Source organism: Schistocerca serialis, chromosome 12, assembly GCF_023864345.2.
Source record: "Schistocerca serialis cubense isolate TAMUIC-IGC-003099 chromosome 12, iqSchSeri2.2, whole genome shotgun sequence".
In the NCBI taxonomy this organism is placed as follows: domain Eukaryota; kingdom Metazoa; phylum Arthropoda; class Insecta; order Orthoptera; family Acrididae; genus Schistocerca; species Schistocerca serialis.
This window is the reverse complement of record NC_064649.1, coordinates 22781891-22803333: the sequence shown is the minus strand read 5'-3', so window position 1 is coordinate 22803333 and position 21443 is coordinate 22781891. Positions and strand designations below refer to the sequence as shown.

General features: G+C 40.5%; 1 protein-coding gene across 1 annotated transcript in view; it reads left to right on the top strand.

Annotated features, from left to right (window-relative positions):
• The window catches only part of LOC126428361 (uncharacterized), a 205936-nt gene that overhangs the window by 152178 nt on the left and 32315 nt on the right, over positions 1-21443 (top strand). Inside the window, exons 12-15 of the mRNA XM_050090291.1 lie at positions 3859-4026; positions 14328-14455; positions 15718-15832; positions 16260-16394. Of these exons, the coding sequence (XP_049946248.1) occupies positions 3859-4026; positions 14328-14455; positions 15718-15832; positions 16260-16394 (546 nt within the window). The remainder of the gene's footprint in view (positions 1-3858; positions 4027-14327; positions 14456-15717; positions 15833-16259; positions 16395-21443) is intronic.

Genomic DNA, 21443 nt, shown 5'->3' with positions numbered 1-21443 from the left:
TTTTATCTTCAAAAACTCTCACAGTATCCCGAGAGCTCCAAAGACACAGTAATCTTACTATTATAATCTTTCATCGGGCTTAAATGACACAGTTTGAAAATTGTAATCCGATTCCAAGTAATTGGCATTTGTTAGCTAGTGGGCTGCACTACTTCTGTAACAAATACACCATGTGACGTGTGTGTGTGTGTGTGTGTGTGTGTGTGTGTGTGTGTGTGAGAGAGAGAGAGAGAGAGAGAGAGAGAGAGAGAGAGAGAGAGGGGGGTGGGGGGGTTGGTTTTAAGCCGGAGGTCTCCCTGAGTGAGGTCCATCTTAAACGTGTTCTCAGCCTTCCAAAAATGATTTTTGCCAGCAAAAAATGTGTTCTCTTGATAAGGAATGTTCCCATTAGCCAGTTTCAACTTTTCAAACGGTAACATTGGCAGATTCCCAAAGTTTAACATAAAACTTGATTGCATCACATCACTGTAAATTCAGCTCTTCCATTTGCATAACACATAACAAAAATGCATCTTCACTGATGGCACTCTCAAAAATCACATAATGGCTGTATGGAGCTAAAACTCGGACTGTGCATCTGGAAGGGATAACAGTCTAGTCTACACAGGTAGAACACCTGTTGCCATATCACTCATAGTGCAGCCAGTCTCATTATTTGCTCTCTCTCTCTCTCTCTCTCTCTCTCTCTCTCACACACACACACACACACACACACACACACACACACACACACACACACACAAAATCTTTCCTATGTTCATAAAAATATTAGCTGCCTTAGAGTTTTCTGAAGCACTCTTATAGAAAACATGCAGTTTCCATTGACAAGTCTGAGTAAGAGAGAACGGGGTTATTACCTCCACTTGTAGAACAAAGCTTAACAGTTATTAAGTCAGAAATGACCACTGTTCAGTGAAAATACACTCAAAATTTTATTATTTTCACTTGTACGACAGGCCCATAATTTCAGGTGTAAGGATGTGAATCTTTTAATGTTCCCAAAATAAAATTCGCTGATTCCCCTTATAAATTTTTCTCTGGTAAGTACTGTCCAACTGATGTTTATTGTCCTTAAGCTCCATGGATAAATTCCTCTCTGGGCAGTATACGATACGTATATTATCACTGAAGTACTGACCTCATCTGCCATCAACCGACCCCAAACAGACACTAAACATTTTCATTACATCAATTACAAATTTCAATCTTTTTTTTTTTTTTTTGTTATTGTAACAAAGTGCAACGAGGGTCTAGACAGTGTAGATCACACCTTTTTGCCACTGCCAGCCATCAGTTGAAACCTGATGGCGACGTGCACCGCAGAGTGCTGCATCCGAGGGTGGATGTGATGTCACCCTGTCACAGTCTCGTGAACTCCACACAAAACAGGATACGAACAAAACTGTGCAAATATGTGGAAATTTTGTTAATATACTGATGGGGAAAAAAATCATCGCAACATCGAGAGGATGTTGTGAGACATAAACGAAAATTGGTAGGCACGTTTCTACATCTGAGAGATTATGTCTGCTCAAATTTTGTATCAGTCGCATGAGAGTGGCACTATTAGCGGCTTTATAAGGATGTAAATCAGGTTTGCTGTAAATGCACATTGTAACAGTCATGTGCATTAACCCTTTAACTGCTCTGGACGTGTTTCTGCACGCGCCTTTGTACCTGTCCCTTTGTGCTCTGAATGTGTTTACGCGTGCCACCACTCCTCCTACCTGGTACTCTGAACATGTCTATGCGTAGACTTGTTTAGAGTATCAGGTAGACCGAGCAAGGTGGCGCAGTGGTTAGACACTGGACTCGCATTCGGGAGGACGACGGTTCAATCCTGCGTCCGGCCATCCTGATTTAGATTTTCCATGATTTCCCCAAATTGCTCCAGGCAAATGCCGGGATGGTTCCTTCCAAAGGGCACGGCCGACTTCCTTCCCCGTCCTTCCCTAATCCGATGAGACCGATGACCATGCTGTCTGGTCTCCTTCCCCAAACAACCCAACCCAGCCCAACCCTAGTATCAGGTAGAAGGACTGCTGGTGTGCATAAACATGTTCAGAGCACACAGGGACAGGTACAAAGGCACGTGCATTAACACCTCCAGAGCAGTTAAAGGGTTAATCACCTCACAGACTGGACATGATGAGTTGATGTCAGTTGAGAATGCCTTGAAGGCAACAAAGAAGCCATTATTAACACCTCAATAAGTTTGAACAAGGTCGTGTAACAGGGATACAAGGAGTTGGATGTTCCTTCTGTGATACTGCAGGAATACTTGGCAGGAATGTAACCATTGTACATGATTGCTGGCAGCAATGGTCACAAGAATGTACGATCACAAGACGACCTGGCCCCATATGGCCACGTGGCACTACCGAGAGGGGAGACCGTCACATTCAGCATAAGGCTCTGCCGCATCATACTGCATATGCAGCAGCAATGTGAACTGCAGCTGGGACCGTAGTGACACAACGAACTCTTACAGATTGGTCACTTCGAGGACTTCTGAGCCAGATGCCCTTTAATGTGCATTTTACTGACCCCAAACCACTCCCATTTGTGCCTTCAGTGAGAGCTCATTGGAGGGCAGGTGGAGGTCTGTTGTGTTTTCTGATGAAACTCGGTTCTGCCTCAGCACCAGTGATGGCCGTGTGTTGGTTAGGAGGGGGCCAACTGAGGGCCTGCAACCAGCCTGTCTGCATGCAAGGTATACTTGAACTACACATGTAGTTTTGGTCTGGGGTGTGATTTTGTATGACTGTAGGAGCATTCTTGTGGTTATCTCACACACCCTTACTGCAAATTTGTACATCAGTCTGGTGATTAAATCCGTCATGCTGCTGTTCGTGAAGAACATTCCAGGTGATGTTTTCCGAGCCATTGTGTGGCAGAAGTGGCATTGCAGTGGGAACCGACAATGTCATACAACTTGCATAGTTTGTAATGTTACAATCATGGACGGTAACACTGATGTCATTCCAGATGACATTAGCTCACATGCATGTTGTTCTAACGCAACATGCTCTGCAGTGTGCTCACACGTTGCCTCGGCCTGCTCAATCACCAGATGTGTCACCAATTGAGCATATATAAGGCGCCATTGGATGACAAACCCAGCATCGTCCACAAATAGCATTAACCATCCCTGTCATTTCCCGTTTGCAATGGCTTATGTTGTGATTACATTAACCTCTGTTCTTGCAATGTTAATTACTTAAATATGTTACCTGGACAAATGTATTCCCTAAATTTCATTACTCTACATTAATTATTTTTTGGTGACACAGTTTTTTTTGTGTTTGTGTATTTACCTGCTGCTGCTCAGGAGGGAATGATGTTAGTGTTGCTGTTCGTGTTTGTAACATTTAAACCTATGCGAATTGTACTGGCATTGTTGGTTCCCACTGCAACACGACTTCTGCCACACAAAGCATTCTACCAGTCAGAGGTTAAATAGGGAATTTTTCTGGACCTAAAAATTTTACCTAGTTCAGGAAAATATGTAACTCTGACCTTAATTAAAATTAAGAGCAGATTTTTATCATGTTTAGAAGCACTGGAGAGATTTATATTGTACTTGAATTTCATATTTTTACAAGATTTTTTAGGACACATAGATTTTAAAGCAATTTATTATTACCACAGGGAGTGGAATGCTGTAGTTGCTGTCCTCAAAATCGCATTTTCAGCTTCGGAACGTATATGTCAGATTTATATCACATTATAGCATAGTTAAGTGTTTCTGTCCAGAGACTATATAACATCGTAATGTGGTCAGCAAAAAGCACTACAGCTAGTTTATTGTATCCACATTTATTAATTATCAGTGCCCACCTCACTTGACTTTTCCAGGGTCCGTGCTGCACGACCGACTGCCAGATCAAGTTCGGAGACAAGTGCCGAGATGACAACGGCTGCCGGGACGCGAGCTTCTGCAGCGGTCGCAATGCCATGTGCCCACCATCCCTCAACAAACCCAACAAGACTGTCTGCAACGAGGAATTTGTGTGCTTCATGGGGGTACGTTTCACGTACTGTCATAATAATTATTAATACGACTGTAAATTATAATACAGCTATCATGCTTCTGCAGCAGTATACATTTTTAGGATATATAAAAACAAAGATGAGGTGACTTACCGAACAAAAGCGCTGGCAGGTCGATAGACACACAAACAAACACAAACATACACACAAAATTCAAGCTTTCGCAACAAACTGTTGCCTCATCAGGAAAGAGGGAAGGAGAGGGGAAGACGAAAGGAAGTGGGTATTAAGGGAGAGGGTAAGGAGTCATTCCAATCCCGGGAGCGGAAAGACTTACTATACTATTTTATCCCGCCTATATATATACTCAATAATACGTAACCCACTTCCAAACCATAACCAAAAAAATTTTTTTGCCGCTTTCAGCACTACCGCCGCTATAATATCCACCGTTTCTAGTTCACAAACAGCTCCTTTCACCTTTTAAACAACCATTTCGGCCAGTTCTAATAACTTTCGCTTTATTTCCATTTCCGTTTTTCCCACATCACTGATCATTTTTAGCCGCTTCCCACAGGTTTTAACGCCATTATTTCTTCGTCAGACAATTGTTAGCCTCATTTTCATAATCTGCCACCACAATACCACTCCTTTTAATAAACTACATGCAGTTTTTTCGAAATTTTCCCGAATTTCTCCGTCCTTTAACGTGTTTTGGCGGCAACACAACCACCTAACCTTTATGCACATCGTTGTCTACCAACCCAAATCCAACATAGCCCAGCTGTAACCAACACCTTTTCGCCTTTTCTCATTCCAGATCTCCAGTTTCTTTCCGGTAAAATACCCTAAGGTAAGTCTTTCCGCTCCCGGGATTGGAATGACTCCTTACCCTCTCCCTTAGAACCCACTTCCTTTCGTCTTCCCCTCTCCTTCCCTCTTTCCTGATGAGGCAACAGTTTGTTGCGAAAGCTTGAATTTTGTGTGTATGTTTGTGTTTGTTTGTGTGTCTATCGACCTGCCAGCGCTTTTGTTCGGTAAGTCACCTCATCTTTGTTTTTATATATAATTTTTCCCACGTGGAATGTTTCCTTCCATTATATATATATATATATATATATATGACTAATGAACCTGGCAATGCTTTGCAATTGCTAAATATGTATGGCAATTGCATATAATTCATGTACTCCTCCCCCTTCCCCCTCTGTCAATCACCTCCTTTCCCCTGCTCTCTCTCTGTTCATCTTTTTCTTCCTTCATGCTATGCCTACTCCCCCACCCCTCCTCTCTGTACATTTCCTCCCCCCTCCCCTCGGTTATCCTGAGCCTTTTTTATTATGATAGACTATGAAACCTTGATCTGGCAGTGAAATCACTCAAAATAAATGGGTAAATAGGTTATGATAATTGGTATATGGTGTATGAGAGACCTCTCTTGCTTCTGTATCTTTAAGGATAGTAGTTTCAATGACAGTGTTTTGCATAGTTTTAATCTGCAAATTATAGGATTACAAAGTTTCAGTTATTCAGATTTCATAGTAGAAATTATAATCATAAGCCATGAAAACAATGTTCCTGTTTTGTGTTAAAACCAAGTATGAAGAAGAACACAAAAAATATATAGTTGGATATACAAGTTTTGTTTAAAATTATACATAAGGAGAAAAAATATATGTGGGAGAAACAATTCCATAACAGTTTAAATGACTTGCTACCATATTTAATACTGACTGCAAAAATGTGGCCAATGTCTCTATGAATGGAGTGTTGCACAAAAATTTGAAGTAAGTTGGTCAACAACTTTTCAAGATTTTTGGTAATAACCTTTCCCTATTATACAGGGTGAGTCACTAACTGTTGCCACCAAGAATAACTCCAAAAGTATGATAGGAACTGAAAAGTTTGTGGGACAAAAGTTGCATGGGACAATAGGAGCCAAAATATGACGTTGGTTTTTTGTTGCTAGGTGGGGCCACTTCAGAGATATGAAGGTCAACTTTTTTTTTTTTTTTTAATGGGATGCTGTAGTTTGGTACTTATTTTCTGTTAGCGGCTATCGAGATGAATCCAATGATGTGCAACAGTAAGGTCTTTGAAGGTCATAAAGGTGGCTTAAACGTCCATTTACAGAAGGTGTTAGAAGTGATGACCATTGGTATCAGTGCAGTGCTGCAATCTCCTTATCATTGATTGAGAGGTATTCCTTATCACATCAGCACTTATTGAAGTATATGCTCTTTCAATTCTCTCTCGCATATCTTCAGGTGTACTCGGAACATCTTTATAAACAATGTCTTTTATGAATACCACAAGAAAAAATGCAGAGGCATCAAGTCTGGCGAACAAACAGGCCACGACACATCTCCTCCACATCCAATCCAATGATTTGGGAATTGTCTTTGCAACTCATTTCTGGCCATCAGCGAAAAATGTGCCGGACACCCATTGTGTTCATACCACATTCTGTTCCTTGTTCCTAAAGGTATTTCTTCCAATAACAGACCTAATGTTTCTTGCAAGAATGTTGTGTACTTCCTACCATTAAGATTTCATTCGATGAAATAGGGGACTATAATTCTGTCCTCCAGAATCCCACACCATACACTCATCGACCACAGTTTTTCTACATCTACATCTACATCCATAATCCGCAAGCTACCTGACAGTGTGTGGCAGAGTGTACCTTGAGTACCTCCATCAGTTCTCCCTTCTATTCCAGTCTCGTATTGTTCGCGGAAAGAAAGATTGTCGGTATGTCTCTGTGTGGGCTCTAATCTCTCTGATTTTATCCTCGTGGTCTCTTCACGAGATTTATATAGGAGGGAACAATATACTGCTTGACTACTCGGTGAAGGTATGTTCTCGAAACTTCAACAAAAGCCCATACTAAGCTACTGAGCGTCTCTCTTGCAGAGTCTTCCACTGGAGTTTATCTATCATCTCTGTAACACTTTTATGATTACTAAATGATCCTGTAACAAAGTGCACTGCTCTCCATTGGACCTTCTCTATCTCTTCTATCAGTCCTATCTGGTACGGATCCCACACAAGTGAGCAGTATTCAAGCAGTGGGAGAACAAGTGTACTGTAAACTACTTCCTTTGTTTTCAGACTGCATTTGCTTAGGATTCTTCCAATGAATCATTCAGTTGGTGTGCAACTTGCCACAGCCAACATGGATTTTCAGCTGCCCAATAATGCATGTTATGCAAATTAACATTTCCATGGTTCATGAATGTAGCCTCCACAGTAAATAAAATCAAATTAAGTAATGCATCATCCCTATGAATCTGAACTTGAGCCCATCGGCAGAATTCAATGCAATGCATACAATCCATACCATTTAATTCTTTGTGGAGACCGATATGGTAAGGATGATATTTCTGGTGGCGCAGAACACGAACAACACTATTCTGGCTCATGCCAGATTCCCTTGTGATTTGACATGAACTAACACAAGGGTCTCGAACCACAGTGGCAAGAGTACAAATTTCCATTTCCTTGTTAGTAACTTTCCTTTGCCAGATATGTTTCCGATACATTTAAGATACAGTTGTTCAGAGACAATTCCTAAATCGTTGGATTGGACGCGAAGGAAATTTGTCATGGCCAGCTCATTCACCAGACTTGAGGCCTCTGGATTTTTTCTTGTTGGGATTCATTAAAGACATTGTTTATAAGGATGTTATGACTACACCTGAAGATATGCGAGAGAGAATTGTCAGAGCATGTGCTTTGATAAGTGCCCATGTGATAAGGAATACCACTCCATTCACGATAAGAAGATTTCAGCACTGCATTGATACCAATGGTCATCACTTTGAACACCTTCTGTAGATGGATGTTTGTGCCACCTTTTTGACCTTCGTTGACCTTCAAAGATCTTACTGTTACACATCATTGGATTCATCTCAACAGCCGCTCTTAGATATTAGGTACCAAACTACAGCAGTCCATTTAAGAAAACAAAGTTGATCTTCATATCTCTGACACAACCCCACCTAGCAACAAAAAACCAACGTCATATTATGGCCCCCATTGTCCCATGCTACATTTGTCCAGCAAACTTTTCAGCTACTATCATACTTTCGGAGTTATTCTAGGTGGCAATAGTTAGTGACTCAACCTGTATATAGGTGGTGTGATCAATAAGTAACAGGAATTTTTTAATTGGCAGACTTTGTACATCAAATTTTCATTTCTTTTTCTTTTTATCTTGCTGGTTCATGTATTCCTGATGTATTTTTACATTTTGAGGTGTTTTGAATATGTAGTTTATTGTTGACAATTGAAAAGGTTATATATGTTTTCGAGTGATGTGCAAATTGTTGCTTCTGAAAAAGATGGATCAAACGATCTGCATTAAATCTTCCTTGAAAAATGGAGTAAAATGCAGCAGAGCATTTGGAATGTTCACTATGGCTTGTGACGTATCCACTATGAGTATGACAAGAGCTTACGAGTAACAAACATTTCAAAGAGGGCCAAGAAGACATTGAAGGTGACGACCATGTTGGACTCCCTAGCACATCAGTTACTGACAACAGTGCAAAAGAAGTAAAGAAAATGGTTCTGGAAAATGACTGAATCACCGTCAGAGAGGTTGCTGCTGATGTTAGTATATCCTTTGGCTCTTCCAACCAATTTTTTCAAATATTTTGGGAACAAATGTGTAGCAGCAAGGTTCGCTTCAGAACTGTTGAATTTTGACTGGAAATGTCATCACCTAGACATCAGGAATTGCTGCATGAAGTCGGAAGTCGACAATGATCCAGAACTTCTGAAGAAGGTTATAACAGCTGATAAAACATAGGTATATGGGTGTGACATCGAAACTGGGGGCTAGTCATCCCAATGGAAACTGCCTGAAGAGAGGGGGGGGGGGGGGGGGGGGGGGAATTCTCAAAGGGTTCGATAATATGTGAAGGTTTTTTTCACTGTTTTCTTCAATTACAATGAGATAGTGCATCATGAGTTCCTGCCATATGCTATTTGCATGAAGTGATACGAAGAAAATAACCAGAACTGTGGCAAAACTACTCGAGGAAATTGCATCATGATAATGCCCCTGCTTGCACCTCAATCCTCGCTTGTGAGTTTTTGCCAAAGAAATAAAAAAATAAAAAATAAAAAACATTATGTTACCTCAGCCACCATATTCACTAGATATGGCCTGCTGCAACTTCTTTCTATTCCTCAGGATGAAGAAAATTGTGAAAGGATGTCATTTTGCCATGATTGGTGAGCTAAAAACAGAATGGCTGAAAGAGCTGAACACCATAACAAAATGTGACATTCAGAAGTGCTTCGAGGACTGGAAAAAGTGCTTGTATACCATATATATTTTAAAAAATGTGTAGTCTATGTGTATACGGACATTTATTAGAGTACTGTGAAAAAGTTTGATGTAAATTACTCAAGAAAATTTTTAGGCTCTTGGTAACGATGTTATACAACTGCTTGTCTTTATATAGTATTGTATATCACACAATTCCATTTAATATCTTGGTGCAACCAGTTTCACTGTAGTGTCTCAGGCTAAGGATTTAACACTTATCTGGGTAAAATGTTCCTCCCTCTCCCCCAATGACTTACGAAATCAAGTCTGCCCACAGACTCAGTGATGTTACCACTGATTTAGACTCTTTGAGGAAGCATCTTAGAAGGGAAGATCATGTAATAATAGGAGGGGTACTGGTAACATTGTGGACCATAACCTCAATATACTATTGAGAATGTCATTAGGCATACTGCTGAGAATGCTGCTTTCACTAATGTAAAGATTATGTTCCCCTTTGAGCAGTATGATATGGCCTGAATGAAACACCCTGTGGAAGATGTTAATGAAGAGGTAGGAAACTCACTTGTGGGAGAGGGATGTATGGGTACAGGTATGGCAGATACATCACCACTCAAAATTAAAGCTGTGAGGATGGCTCGTGAGTCATGCTTGGGTAGCTCTGTCGGTAGACACTTGCTTATGCAAGGCAAAGGTCCCAAGCTTGATTCTCAGTCTCATACATGATTATGTTCTGCCAGGAAGTTTTACATAGGGACACACTGTGCTGCAGAATGAAAATTTCATTCTGGAAACATCACCACTCACTCAGTTACATTGTACACAGCACGGTTTACATATGAATACTTCTGGTAAGTCACCTTGCACGGCTGACTGCCAGAGGCACCCAATCTGATCAAAGCACTATCCAGCCTATCACAGTGATCTCCAATGTGTTCACTAGGGTTTTCTGGGAAAATTCATCAAAATTATAGAGCTGCTGAAGTTAAGGATATTAAAGAAGAGCCATCAAACTATCAGAAGCCTTATAAATAAAAAAAGATGAACTTCTCATATCCATTCAGGAGAATGAAATGGGTAGATGAAATTTCAGCAAACTTCTTGCTCTGTGGTAATCAGCAAAATTCAACAGTTTCATCTTGATGGATACCACCTAATTTCATGCTAATGTAAAAGAGTGAGTGGCTATACACACACAAAATGGAGTTAAGTCCCTCACCCTTCAAGTTAAGGGATATGATGAACAGCTTTATTATACCACAATAGTGGATTGAGAAACACACAAGCTTGTAGTACTGGCAATTTACAGGTCACAGGCAGGAAATATCTGAAGCTTCAAAAAGCAACTGCAAACAGTTTTAATGACATTTTGCAGACTTAACTGGAGAATCACTATATGTGGAGACATTAAAATTGTTTTCCTGTCAGACAGTACTGAGCGAGGGCACCAAGAGTTGTCGATGTCCAACTTTAGATTATTTTCCACATTAAAATTTCCTACGTGGTTGAAGTACAATGTGAAACAGCTACTGACAATTTATTTTTAGACCCAACAACATCCAATGATTTAGCTGTATACCCAGCAGACAATGGTTTATCTGGCCACAATGGTCAAATGTTAACAATAAAATATACATCTAAAAACAAAGATGATGTGACTTACCAAATGAAAGTGCTGGCAGGTCGACAGACACACAAACAAACACAAACATACACACAAAATTCAAGCTTTCGCAACAAACTGTTGCCTCATCAGGAAAGAGGGAAGGAGAGGGAAAGACGAAAGGATGTGGGTTTTAAGGGAGAGGGTAAGGAGTCATTCCAATCCCGGGAGCGGAAAGACTTACCTTAGGGGGAAAAAAGGACGGGTATACACTCGCACACACACACATATCCATCCACACATATACAGACACAAGCAGACATATTTAAATGGTCAAACTCTTTGTCTTTAAATATGTCTGCTTGTGTCTGTGTATGTGTGGATGGATATGTGTGTGTGTGTGTGCGAGTGTATACCCGTCCTTTTTTCCCCCTAAGGTAAGTCTTTCCGCTCCCGGGATTGGAATGACTCCTTACCCTCTCCCTTAAAACCCACATCCTTTCGTCTTTCCCTCTCCTTCCCTCTTTCCTGATGAGGCAACAGTTTGTTGCGAAAGCTTGAATTTTGTGTGTATGTTTGTGTTTGTTTGTGTGTCTGTCGACCTGCCAGCACTTTCATTTGGTAAGTCACATCATCTTTGTTTTTAGATCAATAAAATATACAGTTTTCTGTAATTCCTTCATGAAAGAAGATGAAGTAAATATTCCAGAATTCAAAACCAGAACAGCTGTTAGCATGAGTGACATAAAAGAAGATATCTTAGGTGCTGCGAAACAACTCAAATCATTTAAGAAAGGCAAGTCTTCCAGTCCAGATGGTATACCAATCAGGTTCCTTTCAGAGTATGCAGACACTACAGAGCCTTTCTTAGCAATCATATACAACTGCTCACTTGACGAAAGGTCTGTTCATAAAGACTGGAAAGTAGCACAGGTCACACCAATATTCAAGAAAGGAAAAAGGAGTAACCCATTGAATTACAGACCCATATCATTGACCTCAATTTGCAGTAGGATTTTGGAGCATATACTGCACTCCAGCATTATGAATCACCTTGAAGAAAATGACTTATTGATACGTAACCAACACAGATTCAGAAAATATCGTTCTTGTGCAACACAGCTAGCTCTTTATTCCCATGAAGTAATGAGTGCTGTTGACAAGGGATCTCAGATCGATTCCATATTCCTAGCTTTCCAGAAGGCTTTTAATACCGTTCCTCACAAGCGACTATTAATCAAATTGCGTGCATGTGGAGTATCGTCTCAGTTGTGTGACTGGATTCGCGATTTCCTCTCAGAGAGGTCACAGTTCGTAGTGATAGATGGTAAATAATCGAGTAGAACAGAAATGATATCTGGTGTTCCGAAAGGTAGTGTCATAGGTCCTCTGCTGTTCCTGATTTACATAAATCATCTAGATGATAATCTGAGCAGCCCCCTTAGATTGTTTGCAGATGATGCTGTAATTTACCATCTAGTAAAGTCATCAGATGATCAGTTCCAGTTACAAAATGATCTAGACTGAATTTCTGTATGGTGCGAAAAGCGGCAGTTGGCACCAAACAAAGAAAAGTGTGAGGTCATCCACATGGGTACTAAAAGAAGTCCGATAAATTTTGGGTATACGATAAATCACACAAATCTAAGGCCTGTCAATTTGACTAAATACCTAGGAATTACAATTACAAGCAACTTAAATTGGAAAGACCACATAGATAATATTGTGGGGAAGGCGAAACAAAGACTACGCTTTGTTGGCAGAACACTTAGAAGATGCGACAAACCCAATAAAGAGACAGCCTACATTACACTTGTCTGTCCTCTGCTGGAATATTGCTGCACAGTGTGGGGTCCTTACCAGGTAGGATTGACGGAGGACATTGAAAAAGTGCATAGAAGGGCAGCCTGTTTCATGTTATCGCGCAATAGGGGTGAGAGTATCACTGATATGATACGTGAGTTAGGAAGGCAGGCACTGAAACAAAGGTGGTTTTCTTTGTGGTGAGATCTATTTACGAAATTTCAATCACCAACTTTCTTTTCTGAATGCTAAAATATTTTGTTGACACCCACCTAGGTAGGGAGAATGATCATCATAATAAAATACGAGAAATCAGATCTCGAACAGAAAGATTTAGGTGTTCCTTTTTCCCCAAGTGCCATTCGAGAGTGGAATGGTAGAGAAGTAGTATGAAAATGGTTTGATGAACCCTCTGCCAGGCACTTAAGTGTGAATTGCAGAGTAACCATGTAGATGTAGATATTATTTAACCTTCCTGGTCTACACTCTACCTCCATCACTGTTACCTGCAGTTGCCACTAGTTAGCAAGAGAAATGGTATAAGATTCTCTTGAAAACCATACAAAATGTGTATTTATCCATTTTGAGATGAGTGGATGCTTCTTTGATTGCCAATAGTTTTCCTATACTGTATTAGATACAATAATGTGTTTCCATATTTTTGTCCACCACCAGTAGTGGAGGTGCTGGACAGCAGACAGACACTTTTAATAGTAGACCGTTAGATTTGTAGTGTTTGGACAAAATCCTTCATCAGATGGGGAGAGGAGAAACAAACAAACAAACACACACACACACACACACACACACACACAGAGACAGACAAGTGGCTACTGTGTAGTTTAGATAAAACTTCCTGCTTATATGCCTTGTGTGTTATTAAAGATGCCTGTCGGCTTCTGAACACCTTCTCTATGCTGTGAGTAGAAATCTATCATAATATTCATAATGAATTTTTGTAGTTTAGTGGATGAAATGAGATGGTGATCTTTGCAGTCTACATGTCATTAAATTATTTTAATTGATCTTAAGCACCATTTAACACATCTGAAAGTGAGAAACATGAATACATAAGTCAGGTAAACATAATAAATAAGTACTGAGTATTGGCATAGCTGCAGGTATCACATAGTACAGTTGAACAGTGTGTCACCAACTAACATGCAGAACAAGTATCAGGTATTTTTAACTGTTTTTCCTAATACGGGAGGTACATCTCGGCATACAGTATGTCGTCACAGGAACCCTTCTCAAGGCCGCCATCAGAGAGTGGGACAGGCCGGAGCAGTGACACCTCACGCACCTCGTGGACAGCATGATGAACAAGGTCTGAGCACCTTACAATACACAGTGTGGAGAATCACAGTATTTAGTGTTGCCCAGTGGCAGATTCTGATTTCACAGATGCACACTTTCAGACAAAGTGCCTTTATTTCTGTGTTTTTTGTACGTTTTGTTGTTGTTGTTGTTTGTTTTATAGAGCTTATTCTTTTACTCCTCCTCCGCTTGAATTTTAGTTCACAGATATGAAGGTGATGCAAAATGTTTTTTGTGTGAAGTAATTGGATAAATTTGAAGCATAAAGAAGACAGTGTTCTCCCTAACCACCACCATTCTGCCGCACAGGAATGCACGGGCTCCATATGCCTCGCCTACGGACTGGAGTCGTGCCAGTGCACACCCGGGCCCAACGACAAGAAGACGAAGGCTTGTGAGTTGTGCTGCAAGCAGCCGGGTGAGAACCAGCCCTGTCTGTAAGTAGCTCCACCTCTCATCACAAATTACCAAGGGAATTACCTGTAGCACAGTAAGGAGCTAACAGTTGAATATTATACAACAGCCTTACAAATTCTACATTACCGGTATAATCAATCTGAAGATGTGTGGTGTTTATAAATTGGTCTCCATAAATGTAGGGATGTGTTCCTGACACTAAAACATCATAATAATCTGTATGAATTGTTGTTGTTGTTGTTCTGGTCTTCAGTCCAGAGACCAGTTTGATGCAGCTCTCCATGCTACCCTACCCTGTGCAAGCTTCTTCATCTCCCAGTACCTACTGCAACCAACATCCTTCTGAATCTGCTTAGTGTATTCATCTCTTGATCTCCCTCTATGATTTTTGTTCCTGACATTTTCTGCACCTGTGATTTCAACTGTTAATAGCTACAACAGCTGAACAGTCTTTCACAATATCAGGCATAAGTACCTGCAGAATATTAGGCACATTTGAGGAATGAACCAGCAAAAGAATCATCCTGTAAAGAGGTGAAGGGTTAAATTGATTTCAGGTGACATTTTATGCTCAGTTAACGAGCTGACCGTTGCAGTGGTAAGACACCGGACTCATGTTTGGAATAACAGCGGTTCAGATCTCTGGCCATCCAAATTTAGGTTTTGCATGGTTTCCCTGAATTGGTTTGAGGTAAAAGACTAGGGCAGCCACTCTGAAAATTACACAGCCACATTCCCTTGCCATCCTGCCATAATCTTCCTCCCTTGCCCTTACTATGTGGTTTTGTGTATCATTATTGGAGAAGCAATTTCTTTCTCATGAAGTCTGACTTTCCTTGTATTCTTTCAGTTCCAAATCTTCTGTGTATATTCTATATTCCACTCAATATGAGAAACTGTTAAACAATGTGACCATTACACCTTAAAGGAACTTTTCAGTGGCAAGCTTCAGCTTTCAAGGTGACATCAGGGGAACAAAAGCAGTGGGAACAAGTACTAGGTAACATCCGACAACTCTCTCAGTTATTCCTCACTTTTGGGCCCTTCTCAGCCACTAATGACTTTCTCGAACTTATACTTCACAATTTTTATTTGTTCTTCTCTTTTCTTATTTAGTATTTCTGACAGAGAAGGAGCAAATAGATTAGAAAAATTGATATTCAGATTAAGTTCTAAGTATAACAGCAGGAAAATATATTTTTTTCTTATTGAATAATATGCTCAGTGCTCAGAAATGTGTTTTGTTCATGTCTACACATGCATCCCAATTACTTCCTTACAGGTCGTCATTTGAATGGAACCAGTATCCGTACGATGTACCTGACATGTATGCAAAACCGGGAACACCGTGCAACGATTACAACGGTTACTGTGACGTCTTCCAGAAATGTCGTGAGGTGAGACCCCGTCTTGCACCTTCACCTGTATGCCACATGTTGCAAAACCAGAAATTTATATTTAGTTGTACGTCTCTTTGCAGTGTATTTCTGATTGATCTCTCTGCTTTAGGAACAATTCTTATTTTGTAACCTTCTCACGCCATTTTACCTTTTATTTTATCATAATTATATTGTGATAAAATTAGGAGCTTCAAATTTGAGATCTATTTATTTGATAGAAACTACATACAGTAATTCCAAACTGAAATTAATTAAAAGATGTTTTTACAGTAGGGTTGTTCTAGAGTGTAGCCCCTTCACACACTCAACAAAGTTATGAGCAGTATTGCAGATGCAATAGCAAAAGGTTAATTTCTGTAACCTCCCCTTTCATAAAGATAATTGTTTTTAACAACTATGTAAAACAAAACTCACAAATTTCCAGGTCGACCCATCAGGACCTCTAGCGACACTTCGCAAACTGCTCCTTTCGGACGAGAGCATTGCCTCGTTCAAGAAATGGGTCATGCAGTACTGGTATGCTGTGCTCTTCATTGCAGTTGGAGTCATTCTCCTCATGGTTTGTGCAGTTTGGATTGTAATGGTTAAGCTTCCTTCGTGGTTTTGTGTTTCTTATGTGAAAACTTCATTTAATAATCACTTTAAACTTAATCCAGATTTATAAATATTAATATCAGTAATAAAACCTCATCAGCTATGGAAACATTATCAGTTTTCCAACAAGTTGAAGAGGACACCACACAAATGAGAATGCACTTTCTGAAGAATGAAATATGTTTTATTCAAATTTATTTTCATGTTCATCAGTTTCATGTAGCTCTGTTTAATTATTATAACTCAGACTTGATATTGTGAAAATTCTAAATTACTATATAAAAATAGTAAATTAGTCATGTTATTTGATAACTGCTTCATTTACCAAAGTACTTCTCTTGTGATACACAGAGCTTGTTTCCTCCTTCAACAGCAGCCCTCTATGACTTCAAATATTTTATAATCATGATTATCTGAAAACTATGATAATATGTTCTGTATTTCATCTCTCTTCCCACAGAGATGGCGGGCAAACTTTATTCGCCGTACGTAAGTTTTCTACAGTAGGTTGGGGAGTTGCTACCTTCTTGTACCCCAGCACCGCGTAAAAAATAAAATAAAGTTTTTACATTTGCTCCAACTAAACCAGCTTCTAGAGACAAGCTAAGCACAGACCCTCCCCTCTTGCTATTCCAATATGCACTCATCTCAATGTATATATTTCCTTTAAAATTATGCACCAATGATCTCTTGTAAAAATTTGTATCCTCAAAACTATTTGTTTATAGCTATTTAACGTTATTTATTTAACCTTTAGATATAAGAAAAATAAGGTAATTACTATTATCAAGCAGCACCTGTAATGTAATTGTGAAGAAAGAGTATCAATCCCTTCGAATGTGGAGTGTCGAGTGTTGGACAGTGGAGCCTGTCTAGCTCCTTGAGAACTGTTATGGGTCATTAGAGAAACGTGTAGTAAGAAAGAACATGTGCCAAAAAATAGTAAGTAACAAGGAAATATAGTAAAGTAACATGAGAAAAGGAGAGTGAAAACAGATTTACAGGCAAAGAGAAGAGGCAAGCAGAAAATGCATTTCCAATGGAGGTTCAATAAAAGAATATTGTGAGATCAGTTTGGTCTGCTAGAGTGATAGTTTGAAGATGAGGACGCATTAGTATGAAACATGAAGCAACTGCATTATGGGGAACATGCATATTTAAATACTATGTCATAGAGTTTGTGTTTTGGCACAGCTCAGTGATAACCATCTGTGCAAGTGGACAGTTGGATTTTCACATTTCTTAATGAATGAGGAAATAGTGCTTGACATGGATGCGTGTTATCAAGAATTAGGTGGTCAATTTGGGTTTTTAGATGGGTAGGAAGGGTTGTTGAAAATGTCTAAGCACTAGGGTGGCATAGCAAATGTTACCGTGTGTGTGCTCACACACTGTTTGTGAATCTACTGTCAACCAGAGAAGAAGCTGCAAATAAAGATGCTCATATGTAACAAGTTTACACCAGTGAGGAGTAAATGATGGGTTTGGTGGCATCATTCTCAGATGTTGGAACACAGAATTTGATAGAAATAAATTTTTGAAAATATAATGTAATCGGCTAAGATAAAAAATCTACCGGCAGTGACAGGAGAACACATGTGTAAAGTCCCCATTTCTTAAACATAACCAGGCTTTTTCCTTCATCCCTCTTCCTTCCCCCTCATCCTTTCTGCCAGAAGAAGGAGTCACTGGCTCTGAAAGCTTGCAAATTTCAGTGCCTTTATGTGTGTGTTCCCCTGCTGCTGCTTGATGAGTAGATTTTTTATCTATCCCATTATATTAAAGTTAGATACAAACCTCTTATGTTCTAATACCTATCTGCAGCCTCAGTGTTAACTATCAGTAATTCTTTGGATGCCTTATCAACACAAATTCAGATCTATCATAGACGCCTTTATGAACTTCACTAAATTGAATAATGGAAAATTCTGGTAGCAGCAGAGCACACACATAAAAGAGGGTTGTAATTAGGCAAGCTTTCAGAGCCAGTGGCTCTTTCTTCAGGCAGATGGGTTAAAGGGGGAGGAAGAGGGTTGAAGGAAAAGAACTTGAGAGGTTTAGGAAAAGGGGCAGACTTCGGGACAGTCAGCCAGAACTGCCGGTCAGGGGAGATGTACTGCATGAGATGAGAAGGAGAGACTGATTGTTAGGGACTGCATTTGGTGAGATTTGAAAACCTGAGAGTTTAAAGGTGGAAGACAGAGATTACTGCACAAACATCATGCATGAGTTAACAAGAGCAAAAAGCTAAGTGTATTGTATGTAACAAACAAGGGAGGGGTGTGGTGAAAAATAGATGGGTAAGACAAAGAAAGATTTAGAAAACTAAAACGCAGTGAAGAAAAGAGCAGATACTGTAAAGAAATGCTGAGATGGAAGAAATTAATATAAATTAAGGCAGGTGGGTCCAGATGACGCTTGTCGTGAAACGGGCACCGAGGTCACGATTGTCATATTGTAGAGCATGCTGTGCCCACTTGTCCTAATTGATAATTTGGTGGTAGTTGACCGAACAGTGTTTACATAACAGCTGGTATATGACATGTGTCCTTTCACGGGTGGCTCTCCCTTTGATAGTATATGTTTTGCCAGTTACAGGGCTGCTATAGATGGTGGTAGGAGGGTGCATAGGGCAAGTCACAGAGGTAGGAGACATAGGGTAGGCAGATGGGTGCAGAAGGTGTATAGGGTCTGACAAGAATATTGCAGAGAAGCTATTCTAGGTGTGGTGTGCAATATTTCAGACAGAACGGCTCTCATTTCAGGGTGTGATTTTAGGAAGTCATGGCCCTGTCAAAGTAGCTGATTAATACATTCCAAATTAAGATAGTGCTGAGTCACCAGTGGTGCAATCCAAAGTTATTTTTTGGAGGATTCAACAGTACCAGGATTTGAAGTGATGGCCCAGGAAATCTGTTATTGAACTAGGCTGGTGGGGTAATTACATGCCGTGAAGGCTGATGTGAGAATGGTGGTGTATTGCCGTAAAGAGTCTGTATCTGAACAAATACACTTGCCTCAAATACCGAGGCTGTAAGTGAGGCAACTTATGACATTTGAAGGATGGCAACTGTCAAAATGTAAGTACTGTCGTTTGTCGGTTGGTTTAATGTGGGCGGAAGTGTGTAGCTGGCCGTTAGTGAAGATGAGATAAACATCGAGGAAAGTCACATGGGATTTGGAGTAGGACCATGTGAAATTTAACTGGGTGAAGGTATTCAGAGATTCCAGAAATTTTAACAGATCGGTCTCACCATGAGTCCGTGTGGTAAAGATGTAATCAATGTATCTAAACCAAACCAGGGGGTGAGGACTTACAGATCCCAGGAAAGCGCCCTACAAGCGACTCATGAAGAGGTTGGCATAAGGAGGAGCTATCCTGGTACCCATGGCCATACCCCTGGTCTGCTTGTATGTCTGCCCTCAAAGGTGAATTAGTTGTTGGTAAGCATGAAGTTGATTGAGGTGAATAGGAAGGATTTCGTAAGTTTGGAAGCAGGTGGATGCTGACTGAGGAAATGTTCAGCAGCAGACAGACCATGTACGTGGGGGATGTTGGTATAGAGGACACCTCTACATACAGCATCTGCCATCAAGATCCCATCCTTATGATTCATACTGGCCTGCAGTCCCCTCTGTAAAACCTCAGGCCCCTAACAAGGACTAATACCTCAATCCATAGAACTTTTCATCCCACCTAAACCACACACCCCCATCTTTGGCCTTCTTCCTAAGATCCACAAACCCAATCTTCCTGGCCGTCCTATGGCTGCTGGTTTCAAAGCACCCACCGAATGTATATCTGCCTTAGTTGATCAGCACCTGCAATCCATAGTACAAAGACGCCCCTCCTTTATGAAAGATAATGACCTTTTCAAGATTGTCTGAAATCTGTGCCCGTCCCACTCCCACCGCACACCTTGCTTGTCACCGTACCATGTACATGGTCTGTCTGCTGCTGAAAATTTCCTCAGTCAGTGCCCACCTGATTCCAAACCTATGACATCCTTCCTACTCATCTTAATCAACTTTATTCTTAAACTACTTTACATTTGAGGGCAGACTTACAAGTAGATCAGGATGGTTCCCTCCCATGTCAGATTTTCATGGGTAGCTCGGAGGGGGCTCTCCCGCGATCCGTAAGGCTACAGCCCCTGGTTTGGTTTAGATACAGTGATTACATATTTTATATATCGACTCACGGTGACACTGACCTGTTAAAATTCCTGGAATCTCTGAATACCTTCTCCTAGTTAAATTTCACATGGTCCTATTCCGAATCCCATGCACTTTCCTTGAAGTTGATCTCATCCTCACCGAAGGCCAGCTATACACTTCCGCTCACATTAAACCAATCAGCAAACAACAGGACTTACATTGTGACAGTTTCCATCCTTTCCGTGTCAAATATTCCCTCCCGTACATCCGTGGTGTTTGCGGAAAACATATTTGTTCAGATGCTGACTTTTTACAGCCATACACCACCATTCTCACCACAGCCTTCACTGCATGTAATTACCCCACCAGCCTAGTTCAAAAGCAGATTTTCTGGGTCATCACATCCAATCCTGGTACTGATGATCCCTCCAGAAAACAACTTCAGTACTGGTGACTCAGTACTATCCTGATATGGAATGTATTAATCAGCTACTTTGACAGGTCCATGACTTCCTAAAATCATGCCCTGAAATGAGACCTATTCTGTCTGAAATCTTGCCCACCACACCTAGATTAGCTTTCCGTGTCCTCCCAATCTCTGCAATATTCTTGTCAGGCCCTATGCTCCTTCTGCACCCAACTCCTTACCATATGGCACCTACCCTGTGACCGTCTCCACTGCAAGACCTGCCCTATGTACCCTACCGCCAGCACCTACAGCAGCCCTGTAACTGGCAAAACATATACTATTGAAGGGAGAGCCACCTGTGAAACGACACACATAATATACCAGCTATTATGTAAACACTGTTTGGCCTTTAAATTTGCACAACTACCAGCAAATTATCAATTAGGA